This window comes from Eptatretus burgeri, chromosome 4 (genome assembly GCF_056783735.1).
Source record: "Eptatretus burgeri isolate ZD-2024b chromosome 4, Ebu_testis_v1, whole genome shotgun sequence".
NCBI lineage: Eukaryota > Metazoa > Chordata > Myxini > Myxiniformes > Myxinidae > Eptatretus > Eptatretus burgeri.
Genome location: NC_140964.1, coordinates 108,967,911 through 108,986,614, shown reverse-complemented (window position 1 = coordinate 108,986,614; position 18,704 = coordinate 108,967,911). Strand labels below are relative to the sequence as shown.

Genomic DNA, 18,704 nt, shown 5'->3' with positions numbered 1-18,704 from the left:
TTTATCACCCTCTTGCTCTGTTGAAAGGCAAACACCCAAATCATGAACTTTACTTTGCTTCCAACCACAATTCAGCAAACTTTCATCAAAATTCATTTGGTAAAAACAATCACAAAAGTTCATCCCTCCTCCAAAAACATACATAATACCACAACAAAGTTTATTTATGCTACATGATTCCACCCAATCTCCATCCTTTTCAAGGTCCTCCATCCAGCATTCAAACCACTTTTTGATCTCAACCACCAAAGTTTTCCTTCTGAAGTGATCATTATATAGCAGAAGAGGCTGTGCTAACCTCTTCATCAGATGCAAAACGTCTTCCTCCAAGCTTGGTGGATTTTTACTTTTGCTTTCAAAAATTTATTGTTGAATTTCATGTTCATTTTATCTTGTGCATCACCATGAATTTAAGAGGAGGTTGGATCTCATCTTTCCTGGAGCTTTCAGCCACAGCCATTTTCTTGGGATTAGATGTCGTTAATATAATTGCAGAAACGGAACAAATGTTGTGAGAAATTACATTCACCGATATCAAAAAATAACGAGATAGTATACAAGTAATTTTGTGAATATGTAAATGTTCTTTAATGACCACAATTATTCCCACGTTCTTGTTGGGTTGGATGAGGGAAGATTTTGCCCCAAGTCTTTCATGAACCTACTGACCAGGTGTGACGTTCAAGTAAGTAGTTGGGGCAGAAATTTGTAATTTGGCCATGGTGCCTTTGATACCTCACCTACACTTTGCAAAGGACACCTTGGGATCTTTAACATCCACCAACTGATGCTGACAGACGGGTACCAGTTTACCGGCCATCCGAGGGGCGGCACACACATTGATGATTCACCCTGTCCGTGAAACACTGGGATGACAGCTTATATTTCGAGTATTTGATAATGTCATCACAATTATTCCCCTGAAACGTTTTCTATAAAATGGATATCTAACCCTTACCTGGAAACTCAGCAATTGTTGTCCACAGTATATGAAGATAGTCTTTGGGGGCGAGAATGTGGCACGGACGTGTGCAGTTTGAATCATCTGTGTTCACATTATCAGGCACTGCATGGAAAAACATTCTACTTCAAGATAAAAAATAAAATTGAGACTATACTTCCAGATTGAGGATGAAACAAAAAAGGCAGTAAGAGAGGAAAGTACTGTTTATTCACGATTTAAAAACTGCACTATGTCTTCATGGGTTGGTTGCGAGAATAGATGGAGGCTTTTGCTTGTTTCAGATCAATTCAAAATATATTTGGCTCATGAAGTATCTCTGCACGTGCTGTCCATCGCTGATGATGATGATAAATGAAGAGTAGCTCATTATGGTCAATGAACGTGATAGGGGTGAGAAGCCAGTCCCATTTTTAAAGGGAAACCTCTGTTTCAGAAAGGATAGTACATGACACGAGGGTTATTAATGTACAAGGTTCAGGCTCGTGGAAGATCTCGAACATGGAATGGATCAAGATACAACAGAACAGAAGGAATAGTAGAGATAGGGGGGAAACACCAACAGCAGAGTTTAAGGTCAAAATAGAGGGGTAATTGCACATATAAGCGAGATGGGGAGGAATGAGGGATAAAGTGTGGCACATGGGTTGATAAGATGGATATAGAAGCAAACTAAGGAAGGAAAAACTGGAAATTTGAAAGGTGGACTTGAGGGTGATGGGGTTAACAGAGTATAAGAGATCATGGTTTTGGTTTGCGGGTGGAGGGTAGTTTGAGATGGTGGTGAGCAGGTGTCTTCAAGACCTGAATGGAAGATTCACATTCAAGAGGACGTGGAGGTTGGTTAAATATGTGGGGAAAAAGATGAACAAGTGAGTGGAGGTGAGCGTATGCACTGTAGAAGGCCAAAAAGGGGGATGGGGGGGGGAAGACAAGGACAAAAACAAAAGAAAAGAAAAGAAAAGAAAGGAAGAACAGAGCATGCAAGTCCAGAAAGGTGGCAATAGAAGACAAGCCATCAACCTATACGAGTGTGCATTGGGAGAGTGATCAGTCTATATTCCACAGCATCAAGCCGAGTAAGATCTGAGGCAGGGACACCAGCCCAGACAGGGGAGCAGTATTCCATCAGCCTGTGGATGAAGGCCTTGTAGAGAAGTGCAGGTGCATCACAGAAGGACTTTATATGACAGAGGATGCCAACTTAGAAATATGGTTTGCCCAAGAAAGATCATGGTTGATGGTGAGACCCAGGAGTGAATGACTGAACTTCCTGACGAGGATTGTTTAAGAATAGATAGGGGGCTTGCCGTACAGCACTTTCAAAGAGAGCGAGAGATTTGTCAGAATTGAAAGACATATTCCAAGAGTTTGATGAGTTTGTGATTTTGTGAAGGTCTGAATAAAGGGAAGTGGCTGCTGCCTACTTATCTGAAGGATGTCATGGCAGAGGATGGGGTCATCAGCAAGTAGATAAAGAGGATTGCCCAGAGAGTCAGAGAGATCGTTGATGAAGACGAGCAATCGGACTCGGTCCAGAACACTGCCCGAGAGGACTCCTGCCTCAACAAGGAGGAGAAAAAGGATTCCGTTGAGATTCACACATTGGCTTACCGACTTCTGTTGATCTCGTAGCCATGTGTGGAGTTGGCCTTGGATGGGGTTGAAGATTGAACTCGTTGTTGATGATACTTTGGTGTCCGAGTTGTATCTACATTTTTTTCTCCTCGTTTGATCTTGCACTTAAAGTTGGAAAAGTTGAGAGCCAAATACTTTCCCGTTGTGAACAGGAACGTCAGTTGCTTTTCGGTGCCATTTCAATAAACGCTTATACCATAATTTCAGGTCACCAATTCAGTACTTGCCTGGAAATAGTTCACTATAAACGAGATTGAGGCAGACATTCATCGGCGATTGGAACAACATGACCAGCCCAAAATAACCAAGTCAAGATGAGGACACATTTGACACTTAGCATGTTCGCATGTCTAAGAAACTTTTACATTTGATATATATATTCTGAACCATTCACCTGATAAAATGCAGGTGCAGGAGACATGTATGTTGGTGAGTTGATGAAAATGATGATGATAAAATATTTCCATTTTATATCCACAATATAAAAGTGTAGTTAATACTGAAGTATGATAAAAACTTACCCTGGTACATTTTTGCAAAGTAATTTTATGTAAAGTCCAGGATTTAATAAGTTAAAACAATAAGGAAACAATATTTATGCACCCAAGGAGAAACTGAGATACAAAATGAAGTTGAAATTGGGGAAAAGTCACCCAATCAAAATGCTTTGAATAAGTGTCAAAGGTCAGTTGTGGTGAAAAGAGCAAAGACAATTAGGTAGAAGAAAAGAAAAATCATCAAAAGAGACAAGTGTCTTTACCTGCACAGCTGTTGTCCATTTTCATCATTTCGGTGGTGAGCAAAACCATGCCGTAGTAGGATAACGAATTCACAAGCCTGTTCAGGGTACAAACACAATGTGCAGACTATTATGGTGTATTTTTGCATGTTATTGTATTCTGTTGCCTGGTCACAACCATAAAAAGTGGTGTAACAGTAAATTTTTCAATTTCTTGAGAAATTTCTCAAAAAATTGAGAAAAAAAAAAGAACAATTTTCTCAATCTCAAAGCATTTCTTTTCGGATTTGGCCTGTTGGGCATTCTCATCTTAAATATTGGTTCATTATGTTGGGGTCTCACATTAAAATCCTGTATTCAGTATTGCTTTTGTCTATTGGTTACTTCTGACCAATTGTAACACGTGTAAAACTATACGAATGTTTCATGTCTTTGCTGCATGCTATTTATTTTGCTTTTTTTTTATAGCAAAAAAGCAATACGTCTCCTCAAACGAAAAGCAAAAACAATGTTTTTCACAATCTTTGAATGCAGACCTGCTCCATCCTGCAAAGCTTGGTCTTACCTGTCAGTATATTACCTCTCCACCTGTTGAAATCTTATTTTTTTTACACTACACTACAACCGGGATAACACCCGCAGAACTGTTCCTAAAATGCACTCCATAAACTCGACGTTCATTTGTGAAACCGTGTCGACAACGAAAAGTCGAAAAGAAGCAGATAGATTCAAAATTTCCACATGATGGATATCACCCTAGTGTTTCGTCAATATGACATGTATCAGCCGGTACGTGTTTGAAATTTTAAGGGAAAAATAAATTTAAGGGGAGGAAAATAGACGTGAACACCTGGTACAGTCGTATCCATTAAAGGTCCTAATAGGTTCCTAGTAAGGATACCGAGAAACAACTGCCGATATGTACATGCAGATCATTTCATCACAGATGACTCTCAAGAGCAAACACCAACGCCACGAGAGAGATGACTTACCTGAGATGGAACCAAGACGAGACATCCCATTGATTAGTCGTCCTGTTAGTTTCGAACCTCCAGAGGAGGAGTTGGTAAATCCAAAACCAGAACCAGGTGATGAAAAAAACAACAACAAAAAAACTGTTGAAAATGAGAAACCAGCTCTTTCATCCTCACCAGTAGGCAGTAGGCAGTAGGCAGTAGGGAAGTAACCATAACACCAACACCTGTCAGAAGGTCCATTGGAGTGTCTAAACCTCCATCCAGGTTAGATCTGTAGTTCTTCAACCCAAATTGTACAACAGTGGGTTCAGGAGTTTTTGTGAGTAAAGAAAATACTGATGGTTTCAGTACATTTTATGTATATTTTAGTTCCAATGCTTGGAAACATTATTGAGGTTATCTTCAGTTGATTGCTTGTAAAGGAACGAAGTTACATGAGGAAGTGTTCCTTTTGTATGTACATTGTAAAAACTGTTGTGAACACAATAAATGAAGAGATGAATGGATTTGATGTTTTATTCAACGCTTTCGAGTTCTTGGTGAAATACAAATGCTACATTAGAATTGAAATTACCGATATAAGAGGGAGGAGTGCAGTATTGTGTTGAATGACATCATGACGTAGTGATTGTGCATGTGCTTAATAAACGGGTGCTGCTCTGGCGTCGTTGCACAGTGTCTGTGTCCTTCACTCGGGTCTGCTCCGACCCACATCATTTTTTTTTTGAGATCAGAATCAATATGGCCGACTGGTGGCCATTTTGTTACTGAAACGTGTCCCCAACCATCTGAGACATGCATGGTCCAAATTTGTTCAAACTTGGCACAAGCACAATACATGATGGCATACACTTGCATCTAACTTTATTTTGTAATCAGATCAAAGATGGCGGACTGGTAGACTGGCGACCATTTTAGTTGTAAAAAAAACCCTGATTTTGAAGACGTCCTCAACCATTTCTCGGACATGCATTTGCCAATATAATTCAAACCTATCACCCTCATAAAGAACGAAGGCTTACATATGCACATCATTTTCTGAGATCAGATCCAAGATGGCCGACTGGTGGCCATTTTATCACTGAAATGTGTCCCCAACCATTTCTCAGACATGCATGGTCCAAATTTATTCAAACTTGGCACAAGCACAGTAGATGATGACATACACATGCACCTCACTTTATTTTGTGATCTGATCAAAGATGGCCGACTTGTAAATGGCGACCATTTTAGTTGTACATAAATAAGGGTTAGTTATTTAACTCAGTGCAGTAAAATTACCAGCCTTGACTGGGAGAGGAGATGAAATGGTTCCGTTGAGAGCAACATGTGGGCCGCAAAAGTGCAGGGAGTCAGGGAATCCAAAAGTGCAGGGAGTGTGGAAACTGAACTATTAAAATCAAATTTATAATCATGTAAAATGCAAATTAACTTCGTTTAGTTATTTTAAGAAATAATTTAATAAACATACATGCTGATAAAGCCAAGTATACATGCTGAGAAAACCAGTAAGAAAACACACACATGATCTTTACTTTCGTCATAAAGAACCTTTGTTAAATCATATCTGTAAAGTGAATCATTGACCTGTGATCATGTTGTCAGCAGGGTAAAACAACGACTCTCTCCTACGCCCCCACCCCCACACCCCTCTCCTTGAATCTGAAAGCGAACTCCAAAACAAACCAAAACCTATCTACGTGGCATATTTGAAGTTCACAAAGTTCTATCTGATAAACTGTACACAAACACTCAATATGCTCTGGAACCTTAAGTCTTCGGCCCGCAATATCATTGAGAGTCGAGGTCTTCCTTCTGCACACAGAAATGTCTTTTGTTTTACTGAATAAACGGCTTGTGTATGAACTTACGTGTCTCTGTCTCGAGGTAGCAGGAAACTGCTTCCACAGGAGTCGGGGAATCCGAGAGTGCAGGGAGTCGGGGAATCCCAGAGTGCAGGGAGTCGGGGAATCCGAGAGAGCAGGGAGTCGGGGAATCCGAGAGAGCAGGGAGTCGGGGAATCCGAGAGAGCAGGGAGTCGGGGAATCCGAGAGAGCAGGGAGTCGGGGAATCCGAGAGGGCAGGGAGTCGGGCAATCGAGGCAGGGAGTCGGGTAATCCGAGAGGGCAGGGAGTCGGGTAATCCGAGAGGGCAGGGAGTCGGGTAATCCGAGAGGGCAGGGAGTCGGGTAATCCGAGAGGGCAGGGAGTCGGGTAATCCGAGAGGGCAGGGAGTCGGGTAATCCGAGAGGGCAGGGAGTCGGGTAATCCGAGAGGGCAGGGAGTCGGGTAATCCGAGAGGGCAGGGAGTCGGGTAATCCGAGAGGGCAGGGAGTCGGGTAATCCGAGAGGGCAGGGAGTCGGGTAATCCGAGAGGGCAGGGAGTCGGGTAATCCGAGAGGGCAGGGAGTCGGGGAATCCGAGAGGGCAGGGAGTCGGGTAATCCGAGAGGGCAGGGAGTCGGGTAATCCGAGAGGGCAGGGAGTCGGGTAATCCGAGAGGGCAGGGAGTCGGGTAATCCGAGAGTGCAGGGAGTCGGGGAATCCGAGAGAGCAGGGAGTCGGGGAATCCAAGAGAGCAGGGAGTCGGGGAATCCAAGAGAGCAGGGAGTCGGGGAATCCAAGAGAGCAGGGAGTCGGGGAATCCAAGAGAGCAGGGAGTCGGGGAATCCAAGAGAGCAGGGAGTCGGGGAATCCAAGAGAGTATGGAGTCAGGGAATGAAAGAGTGCAGGGAGTCAGGGAATCCAAGAGTGCAGGGAGTCAGGGAATCCAAGAGTGCAGGGAGTCATGGAATCCAAGAGTGCAGGGAGTCAAGGAATCCAAGAGTGCAGGGAGTCAGGGAATCCAAGAGTGCAGGGAGTCATGGAATCCAAGCGTGGAGTTGGCCTTGGATTCCACAGGCAGACAGTTTGTGGAGCAAGACAGGATGTTGGACTATCAAAAACTCGAGATATATCGAGAGAGATGGCGCTGATCACATTTGTGATAATGAGGGACCATCCATTGTTAGGAGAGTAGAAGCAGCATGTCCAAGGTGGAGTGACCAAGTCTGAATCCAAATTGATCACCTGGGATGCAACTGCTGGAGTTAAGGAATGATTTTAGGTCAGCTGTGATGATGGATTCAGTGACCTTGCTGACGACTGTAAGTAAATTATTTGGTCTGTCGTTAAGGGGATCCGTTTTTGCACCTTTTATGTCATGCTGTGATGTTGGCTGATTTCCAAGCAGATGGGAGATAATTTATGGCAAATTTCAGGGTGAACAGGGGGGGGGGGGAGAAAGAGAGAAAGGAGAGAAGCAGTGCAGGTTTTTAGGACACAATCTGATGCTGTCCTTTCCCCAGAAACTTTTCCACCTTTTTTGGTGCAAAAGACAAAATTCAGGAGCAGATGGGTATGACTCAGAAGGGTGGGTACAGAGAGGGTGTGGTTAGTGACGTAAGATTTTGAAGCAAAAACAGAATGGAGGCATTTGGCACTCACAAGCAGAGGCAGCTGTGGTGCCATTTGAAATGAGGGAAGGGAAAGAAGGGGAGTGTGGGAGTAGAAATAATTATTTTATTATATATTCGCTTTCTTCACTGAATGATAAGCACTGAGACTCTCGCGTTTTCAGCAAATCGGTATTAACCTTCATTGTTGCAGTGGAGTCAGAACGGCTGTTTAATAAAACAAACTCCCCTTCCCCACAGGCTTTCTGACTTCCATATTTTTAAATCTGTATTTAAAATAGAATATAATTTTCTATTTGCTCTTGCTCTTATTAAAGACGAGCAAATACAACCTGTCGCTTCTCTAATGGGGACAATAAAGGGGGAGGGGGAGAGAAAGAGGGAGGGAGAGAGAAGGGAGGGAGGTGTAGGATAGGGTGGAGAAGAGGGAGAGAGGATGAAAAAGGGGAGATAAGAAGGGGGAGGGGAGAGCAAGAAAGAGGGGGGGGTGAGGTGGGGAGAGCGACACCTCACCAAACATTGCTATTCATTGCGGGAGGGAGGGTGCTTGAGAGCGAGAGCGAGAGCGAGAGACATTTAATTAAGAGGGGAGTGAGGGTGGGGGAAAGAAAAGAAAAAAAATGCAGGTGATAAATAGGAACTACTCCATTTTGTGACATCCGTTTATTAGATTACAAGTGATGAAGCTGCATCTGCAAATACACAAGAATATAACTGTTATTACCTTTACCAATGTTCGTGTTCATACATTACTCTCTATCTCCCTCCAAGTCATTGTGATGGACAAGGAACAAGGACTGATATATTATGAGCATTTGTACCTGATGTGTAAACGTAACTGAACGAATTGAGAGTTTATATGGATGTGTAACAAGAAGAGAAATAAACTGTGAGATCATGTGGGGTGGACTACCCATCACGCAAGACATGGACCGGGGGATTATTCTGCTCCAAACACGACGCTGGTCATGTCGTAGTCACCCGATGTTTGCCATGCAGGTGGACGCCGAGTACGCGAGCTTCCAGCACCGGTGACTCGAGTGGCAGGTGTTTTGACCTGTGAGGCAGGTGCTCGTAGATGCGAGGTGTTGAGTGGCGTCCTATAGTCCAAAGGCATCGAGTCGTCATTCATCATTGGTGGGTCCTGGTATGCAGGAGTATCACCAGGGGGAGTTGGTGACGATGGCCCCATGAGGTCTGTGGATGGTGGTGTTGTTTGATCCGGTGTTGAAGTGGTTAGATGGTTGTCCTGTTTGCACTGGAGCTCTTGGGCCATGGTGATGGAGGTCATGTACGATGGAGTGACGTGGAGCCCGAGTGTGGACTGGGACGTATTTCTGGAGAAATTTCCTGTTGCGGAGCGTCGCTCGCCCTGAACCGTCGACACGTAGGACATGTTGGTTGTGCTGGCGGACTTCGATCACTGTGCCTGTTTTGTCCCATTTGCGAGGATTGTGGCCAATCTGGTTTTGGATGCGGACGTGGTCTCCAACAGTGAGTGGTGGTAGCCTTCTTGTGTGCTCTGACTAGCGTTCAGCAGCTTTCATGTGGCGGTTGCGGAGAGCAGCTTCCCGGTTGGCTAAAGTGTCTCTCCATGTTTCATGGGGTCTGTATCTGCCTGGGAGGATAGGTCTGAAGTCCTTTATCGGCCTGCCAAACACGCACATGGCGGGGGATAGCTTTGTGTCCTTATCAGGACAGTTCCTGTATTGCAGGATCGCATGCTGGAATGAATCTGTGTCCAGCTCACCATGAGGGCCGGTGTTGTCAGTGATCATGCGCTTCACGGTTTTGACTCCAACTTCTGCCCGGCAGTTACTATGGGGGAATGCGACGGATGATAGGCGGTGGTGGACTCCCCAGTTCAGGAGGAATTGGCGAGTATTGCCAGTGATGAATTCAGGGCCACCGTCGGAAGAGAGTTCATCAGGTATGCCATAGGTGACGAAGCAGCGACGCAGGGAATCCACCAAGCCAGACGAACCTCCAGATGCTCTCTCAACGACAGGCCAATTGGAGTGTCTATCGACGATGAGCAAGTAATGAAAGCCCTTGTATTGAAAGTAATCGGCGCATATGCATTGGAACGGGTAGTCTGGAAGGATCTGGTTCATGGGTGGTGCGCTGGGTTGTGCGGGAGCCATGCGGTTGCAATTGTTCCTGACGTATTTGATTGCATGGGTGATTCCAGGCCAGAACACAGACAATTCAGCTCTGGCAATCATGGATGATACGCTTTGATGTGCAGCATGAAGAGCTTCCAGGCAGTCCTGTCGGAGGGATGGTGGGACGACGATGCGATTCTTGTAGGTGATTACTCCATCCATGGTATGTAGGTGATCCTGGTATTGGTGGTATTCTTGGAGTGTCGATGGGATATCTTGACGAGAGATCGGCATGCCTGATTCGATGATGTTTCCCAACCTGTTCATATTCTCATCACTACTAGAAGCCAATCGAACTTTGTTCCAGGTGATGGTCTCGAGTGTTTTGAGGGATGAAACTGCAGCGGTGTGCGATGAGGATGAATCAGTGTTTGATGTCTCGACGCAACGTATGCCAGCAAGGAAGTCTTGCCGTACTGTAGGGTGAGGAATGGTGTTGTCACTCTGGGGCTGTCACTCTCCAATGCAATGGATGATATGTCATCTGTCAGGTGCATCTTCTCGGGATTGTCGTCGCCTGTAGGGTGGCGGGAAATGGTGTCCGCCGCTCTGTTCTTTACACCAGGGACATGGACCATGTTAAACATGTAGCGGTGTTTTTTCTTTGAGGTTCCGGAGTCGGTTGTTTGGGATTCCATCGAGTGATCTGTCACCAAAGAACTTGAGAAGCGGTTTATGGTCGACCGCGATAGTGAGATCCTTGCATCCCAGGACAAAATAGCGAGCTTTGTCCAATGCGTCAGCCACGGCTCAGGCTTTCCCTTCAATAGGGGCATAACGAGATTCGGCTGAGTGTGTGAAACGACTTCCGACTCGTGTGATCTTCCAACCTGTGGGACAGCAGAACAGGGTGGTTGATTGACATGAGAAATGTTTCTGGAAGAGCCAGAATCCGACACCGACTTTCGACCAATCTGTGGCGAGGCATGTTGGTCTAGACTTGTCGAATATCTGTACGCCAGACTCAATCTCATTGACAATGACCTTCTTAGATTAATGAAACAGTTCGTTCAGGCGGTCGTCCCAGGCGAATGTGGTGCCAGGCTTTAGGAAGGCTTGAAAAGGTAGCATGCGCTCTGTTATACTGAATGCATATGAAACTTGATTTACCAGCCCAAACCATGAGCGGATATCCGTGATGTTTCTGGGCAGAGGGAATTCCATGATAGCCTGGAGGAATCGTTTGCAGGGCCGAACGCTATCCTGTGTGATCTGGAATCCAGCGAACTCCACAGTCTCCTGGCCAAATACAAACTTCTCTGGGTTGAGGGTGATGCCGTTTCGTCCACAGATATTCAGCCACTTACAAGCCTGGAAGAAACTTTCTTCTAGGTTGTCAGCCCATAGTAGAGTGTCATCTATGCACTTTGTTTTGTTTGGAAAGTCAGAGGCAATCTCATCAAAACGCCTTGAGTATCAATCGCCAGAGGCGATATACCCTTGTGGAGCGGTACGGTAGCGGTACCTGCCCCAGTGTGTGATGAAGGTCGTGAGGTGTCTGTCACCTTCTTCCAGTGGAATGCTGTGATATCCATTCCATGCATCAAATACTGTCTTCAGTGTGCCTGAGGGTACAGACCGTGCTTGGTGAAAGACAAGGCAATACTGAAGCAGCACAGCAGGCAGGGAGGCAACATGGCTGTGAAGACCAATGGAAAATTTGGTCCAATGGGTCCACCAGTTGGATTAAACGCTGCAGAACTCCATCCATGCTCGACACTGCAAATAAAATGATTATTCCAAATTGATGGTGAAAGGAAAACGTAAATCCAGGGGAAGAAAGCATATATTTATTACGTACGAGATGCAGCTTCATCATAAATAGGAACTACTCCATTTTGTGACATCCGTTTATTAGATTACAAATGATGAAGCTGCATCTGCAAATACACAAGAATATAACTGTTATTACCTTTACCAATGTTCGTGTTCAAACATTACTCTCAAGGTGAAGGGTGGAGTTGGGGTTGGAAAAGAGTTATGCTTATTGACCGAACATGGAAATAAACAAACAGAACAGTTGGACACACGACACAACAGAGTTTGTAAAGTTATCCGGACACATCTGCAAAAACTTTGATATTTCAGTTCCAGAAAATTTCCAGGAAAATGAACCAAAAGCCATCTCTGAAAACATTGAAGTACCGGTCACGTATGACCTTATGATCCCATCGGGGGTGAGTATCGAAAACAAAGCATTGCGACAAGATGATTTCGTACTTGGGCACAAAAAAAAACAAAAGAGAAGAAGGCATTGCAAAGTGAGGTGTTAATACCAGTGATTTTGGACCAACGATGCAGAAATCAAGAAAATTACCAAATACCAAGACCTCAAGCATGAAAGTGAAAGGATCCTGGAATTTGAAGAATGTCAAAGTTGAACCAGTGATGATGAAGAACCTCACCGAGATATTAAAAACCATCCCTGGGAATATCACAACAAACAAACTACAGTTGGAAGCCGTCCTGGGCTCAGTAACGATCCTGAAAAGAGCCCTTGGCCCAAAACTTTGAGAACAGAAAACTTCACAGCTTGGTCCATGAATTGTGACCCCTTACTGAAATGAAGGCGGATACTTTAAGCCCACCCTGGGAGGACTCCATTCCACATTCTGAAACTCTGATATGTAGACACCAATCAACGAGAGAGAGAGAAACACACACACAGACACAGACACAGACACAGACACACACACACACACACACACAGACACACACACACGATTTACCTTTAAACAGTTATTTGAAAGGGAAATTCAAGTGGGAAATTAGCAAAATTTAATTGAAAAATACATCAAGGCACAGAACACAAAATGTCGATCTTTGCTCTCTGCCTTCACAAACAGATCATGGCAAACACGTGGTCGGATGGACCTTATTGTTTTTAGCCGCGTCGCGTTGCGAACGCTGGCTCTAAGAGAGCGCCGCGTTGTTCTTCTTCTTCTGGTGAAGACAAAACCTTTCTGATGCAGCTCTTGGACACATTTGTCCTTGTTATCTATGTATCGATGTCAAAGTGAAGGGTGGATTATATTAGGAGATCGCACAAAAAGGTAAAACAAAACGATGTCCTGTAATAATAAAATTGCACATTTTTAGCGGATAAGACACCGACCGAGGCACCAACCACACAGCACTGCAGAGCCCAACACAGGCAGAAACGTAGTCTGTCTAATCGATGTTCCATTGAGAGCATGGGTACTCTAACCGAAACGAACAACCAAGCACCTTGGAGAGCACCCATCAAGCAGCTTCAGCACTCGAGCAAGCACTCCAACGAAATGGTTGATAAGAAATGGCTCGTTTGACACGCAATGAGCAATCACTGAACCATCATCATCAATACACCTCCAGGAGATGCCCAAAATGTCAAATATGTCCTAACAGGACAAATGAACAGTTTTCTAGGAGTTGGAACTGCTTGCAAATTTGATTCTGGAGCTGAAATTTTTTAAATTCTCCTTAGCTTAAGAGATTCGCGAAGTTGTGGCATGTGCGGAAATGAAAATAAAGCCACGATTGCTGATGTCTGCGGGTGTTTATAAACATTGCAATGTACCCAGCGATTCATTGCAATGGTGACCAGGCATTCGATAATGAGTGAGGAAAGTGAAAACAACTTTATTGTTAAGAAATCGATGAAACCTGTTCCAAGTCAAGGTATGGTTGAGCAGGCCAAAAAACACCACATATTAAATAATACTGTTACCTGGAGTGAACAAGCATCATGTCTGGAGCACTGGACTGTGAACTTTGAGCAACCATTGTTCTGTATCATTGGAATGTTTATTTAAGGGAGCATGCATCTTGTAACTCCATCATTATCTTACTTTTGGTCGCAAAGTTGTTTTCCAGCCATTGTGTTAAAGTTGACCTCTGGCTAACCACTGCCAGAAGGCGTTGAGTGATCACCTTCCCAATCCCTACAAAAGCTGGCCCCTGCAGTATCTTATCTTGAGTACCACCAGATATCTTCCCATAATCTCACCCCTCCCAATTTTTGCTTTGTACAACATGACTCTAAATCCATATCTTATATGGAAAGAGGATGAAGCGTGTTGCTTGCGATTGTGTTAGTCAATTGTCTCTTTCCTCCATCATGATGCTTTATTAAGTAAATACTTCGATCTCTTCGTGAGGAATTGAATTCTTCAACAGGAATGTACACCATACATATTTGACAAGGCACCACCAGGTTTTAGAGGAAGGAGACAAGTTTGAAAGCCCATTCTTGAGAATGGAAAGATGTTTTCTGGCTCTCCTCAGAGTAGACATCCACTTGTGGGCATTAAAGAATAATCTGAGATTGCTTTCGGTTGAATTTGCCTTCTAGGAGAATAATGGAAGTTGTTTCAAAGCAACTGCCTCATCACAGGATTCAGAGTACCAAGAGCGGGAGGATGGGTGAGATAATTGAGGAAGAGATGGAGATAGAGAGATAGAGAGATAGAGAGATGGAGAGATAGAGAGATAGAGAGATAGAGAGATAGAGAGATAGAGAGATAGAGAGATAGAGAGATAGAGAGATAGAGAGATAGAGAGATAGAGAGATAGAGAGATAGAGATAGAGAGATAGAGAGATAGAGAGATAGAGAGATAGAGATAGAGAGATAGAGAGATAGAGAGATAGAGAGATAGAGAGATAGAGAGATAGAGAGATAGAGAGATAGAGAGATAGAGAGATAGAGAGATAGAGAGATAGAGAGATAGAGAGATAGAGAGATAGAGAGATAGAGAGATAGAGAGATAGAGATAGAGAGATAGAGAGATAGAGAGATAGAGAGATAGAGATAGAGATAGAGATAGAGATAGAGATAGACATAGACATAGACATAGAGATAGAGATAGAGATAGAGATAGAGATAGAGATAGAGATAGAGATAGAGTTTCGATGGAAGAATTTCCAGGCTGAATTAATATCAGCGGCAGTGGATGAAAGGAGAACAGTCCTGCAGAAATAAAATAAAATTAAAAATGAAATTAAAAAACTCGCAAAACTAGAAGCAGGTCACATTTTATAAACTCTGAACACCCGGGGTCTGCAAATGTCGAGGTTCCACAGGGGTTTTCTTTCACATTAAATCCAATGATATAAAGAGAAATTATATAGTCAACACAGAATGATATTTAAACCTGGGATCCTAACATCATGACCTATCTTATTCTCACACAGGGACACCAAGCAGACTGAACAAAATTTACCAGATGAACCAGAGCAGGAAAGTGGTTCGTCTGTGTTTTTCAACCAGAAGGTCTTGAAATCTTCCCAAGCTCTCCTGGAAAGCACAGCGAACATTTTACAGTTTTTAACAAGTACCAGGTATCACAGGTCCCAAACCAAAGTTTATGAGCTAGTTTTGAAGCAGTCACATATGAAAGGGAACAATTGTACCTGTTTTGTACTGGCCAGGGTACCCGCAGGGAGAGGCACTCCATTGAAACGTGAAATCCATTCCAAAGTTGCAAGAACTTTCTCAGTTTGGCCAGAAACCATGTTATAGTGGACACTCTCTGGAAGAGACTGAAAAAAAAAAGATTTGCTTGCCTCCTTTAGAAAATAAAATAAAATAAAATCTGGAAATATAACACCTTTCTTATAATACATATTAAAAGGCAAACAACAGCTTTTCATGAGAGGTTAGCATTTGCATCGATTCACATCATAAAAAACAAATGTGAACATTGCAATAGTCTCAGAAATACATCTTTCAATCCTGCCATCTCTCTCTCTCTATATCTATCTATATCTATCTATATATATATATATATATATATATATATATATATATATATATATATATATATATATATATATATATATATATATATATATATATATATATATATATATATATATATATATCTATATCTTCTTCTTCTTCTTTCAGCTGCTCCCGTTAGGGGTTGCCACAGCGGATCATCCGTATGATCCGCATAGTGATTTGGTACATGTTTTACGCCGGATGCCCTTCCTGACGCAACCCTGGTCGCCTCTTATGACACAGGGATATGGTACAGCTATTTTAACTGGGGTATACACCAGCCCAGTATACTGGTACTTATTTCGCCGACCTCAGAAGGATGACAGGCTGAGTCAACCCCCTGGTGTATTAATTCAGTGGCCCAACGGGGCTTGAACTCAGGACCTTTTGGATCCCAAGCCGCTGCCCTAACCACTGCGCCAACATATATATATATATATATATATATATATATATATATATATATATATATATATATATATATATATATATATATATATATATATATATATATATATATATATATATATATATATATATATATATATGACCGATTTTGCAGCCATTTTCCCTGCAGTGCAGGGGTTTGGCTTTTTCTTGAGGCAATGTTTTATGGCCGGATGCACTTCCTGACGCCAACCCTGGTCGCCTCTTACGACACACAGGGATATGGTACACCTATTCTAACCGGGGCATACACCGGGACCAGTACACTGGCACTCATTTCGCCAACCTCGGAAGGATGACAGGCTGAGTCAACCCCCTGGTGTTAATTCAGCAGCCAACGGGGCTTGAACTCAGGACCCTGGGATCCCAAGCCACCATCCTAACCACTAAGCCAACACCAGGCTTACACACACACACACACACACACACACACACACACACACACACACACACACACACACACACACACACACACACACACACACACACACACACACACACACACACACACACACACACACACACACACACACACACACACACACACACACACACACACACACACACACACACACACACACACACACACACACACACCTGGTGTTGGCGCAGTGGTTAGGGCAGCGGCTTGGAATCCAAAAGGTCCTGAGTTCAAGTCCCGTTGGGCCACTGAATTAATACACCAGGGGGTTGACTCAGCCTGTCATCCTTCCGAGGTCGGCGAAGTGAGTACCAGTGTACTGGGCCGGTGTATACCCCGGTTAAAATAGGTGTACCATATCCCTGTGTCGTAAGAGGCGACCAGGGTTGCATCAGGAAGGGCATCCGGCGTAAAACATGTGCCAAATCACTATGCGGATCATAGGGATGATCTGCTGTGGCGAGCCCTAACAGGAGCAGCCGAAAGTAGAAGAAGAAGATGTATATATGTATATATGTATATATATATATATATATATATATATATATATATATATATATATATATATATATATATATATATATATATATATATATATATATATATATATATATATATATATATATATATATATATATATATATATATATATATATATATATACAAACATATATATATACAAACTGATGAGCCAAAACATGATGACCACTGACAGGTGAAGTGAATTACATTGATTATCTTGTTACAACAGCAACTGTCAAGGGGTGGGATATATTCGGTAGCAAGTGAATAGTCAGTTCTTGAAGTTGATGTGTTGGATGCAGGAGAAATGGGTAGGAGTAAAGACCTGAGGACTTTAAAAAGGGCCAAATTATTATGGTCAGACAACTGGGTCAGAGCATCTCTGAAACGGCAAGACTTGTGGAGTGCTCACGGTCAGCGGTGGTGAGTACCTACTGACAGTGGTCCAAGAAGGGACAAACCAAAAATTGGCGACAGGGTGTTGGGCGCCCATGGCTCATCGATGTGCGAGGGCAACGAAGGCTATCCCATCTGGTCCGAACTAACAGAAGGTCTACTGTGGCACAAGTCACAGAAAATTTTAATGGTGGTCACAGGAGAAATGTCTCACATTCCACAGTGTGTCGTATCCTGCTGCATATGTGGCTGCGTAGCCTCAGACCGGTCAGAGTGCCCATGATAAACCCTGTCAACTGTCAAGAATGCCTACAATGGGTACGCGAGCATCGGATCTGGACATTGGAGGAGTGGAAGAAGGTCGCTTAGTCCGATGAGTCCCGTTTTCTTTTAGATCACATGGATGGCCATGTATGTGTGCGCTGTTTACCTGGGGAAGTGATGGCACCAGGATGCACTGTGGGAAGATGACAAGCGGGTGGAGGGAGTGTGATGCTCTGGGTAATGTTCTGCTGGGAAACCCTGGGTCTGGCCATTCATGTGGACATCAATTTGACACACGTCACCTACCTAAACGTCGTTGCAGACCAGGTACACCCCTTCAACGCAATGGTATTCCCTGATGGCAGTGGCCTCTTTCAGCAGGATAATGCGCCCGACAACACTGCACACATTGTTCTGGAATGGTTTGAGGAACATGATGAAGTGTTCATGGTTTTGCCTTGGCCTCCAAATTCTCCAGATCTCAATCCGATTGAGCATCTGTGGGATGTGCTGGACCGACAAGTCCGATCCACAGCGGCTTCACCTCACAACTTGCAGGATTTGAAGGATCTGCTGCTAATGTTTTGGTGCCAAATACCACAGGACACCTTCAGGGGTCTTGTGGAGTCCATGCCTCGGTGGGTCGGCGCTGTTTTGACGGCACATGGAGGACCAAGAGCATTTTCGGCAGGTTGTCATTATATTTTGGCTCATCAGTGTGTATATATTGTTACAGGCCGGGGGTCGGCCGCCAACCGACCGCTCTGGACGGAGCCGCAAGTCGAGTCGGCCTGATCGATCGCCCGGAATATAGATCGCCGCCCATATAACTCCGAGCGACGGATCCTTTTGCAAGAACCGAAATACGCCAATCGGCAGATTACGTGGGGTAGGGTCGATTGCCAATCTTCAATGTACCTAAATACCCATGTGATCCATCTACCGGGGTATTCCACCCT

At 43.8% G+C, this 18,704-nt stretch overlaps 1 protein-coding gene across 1 annotated transcript in view; it reads right to left on the bottom strand.

Moving 5' to 3' along the window:
- LOC147028873 (synaptic vesicle 2-related protein-like) overlaps nucleotides 1-18,704 on the bottom strand; it is a 460,702-nt gene that overhangs the window by 24,864 nt on the left and 417,134 nt on the right. Inside the window, exons 9-12 of the mRNA XM_085879648.1 lie at nucleotides 15,326-15,454; nucleotides 15,136-15,209; nucleotides 3,360-3,436; nucleotides 959-1,066 (exon numbers count right to left, since the gene is read on the bottom strand). Of these exons, the coding sequence (XP_085735774.1) occupies nucleotides 959-1,066; nucleotides 3,360-3,436; nucleotides 15,136-15,209; nucleotides 15,326-15,454 (388 nt within the window). The remainder of the gene's footprint in view (nucleotides 1-958; nucleotides 1,067-3,359; nucleotides 3,437-15,135; nucleotides 15,210-15,325; nucleotides 15,455-18,704) is intronic.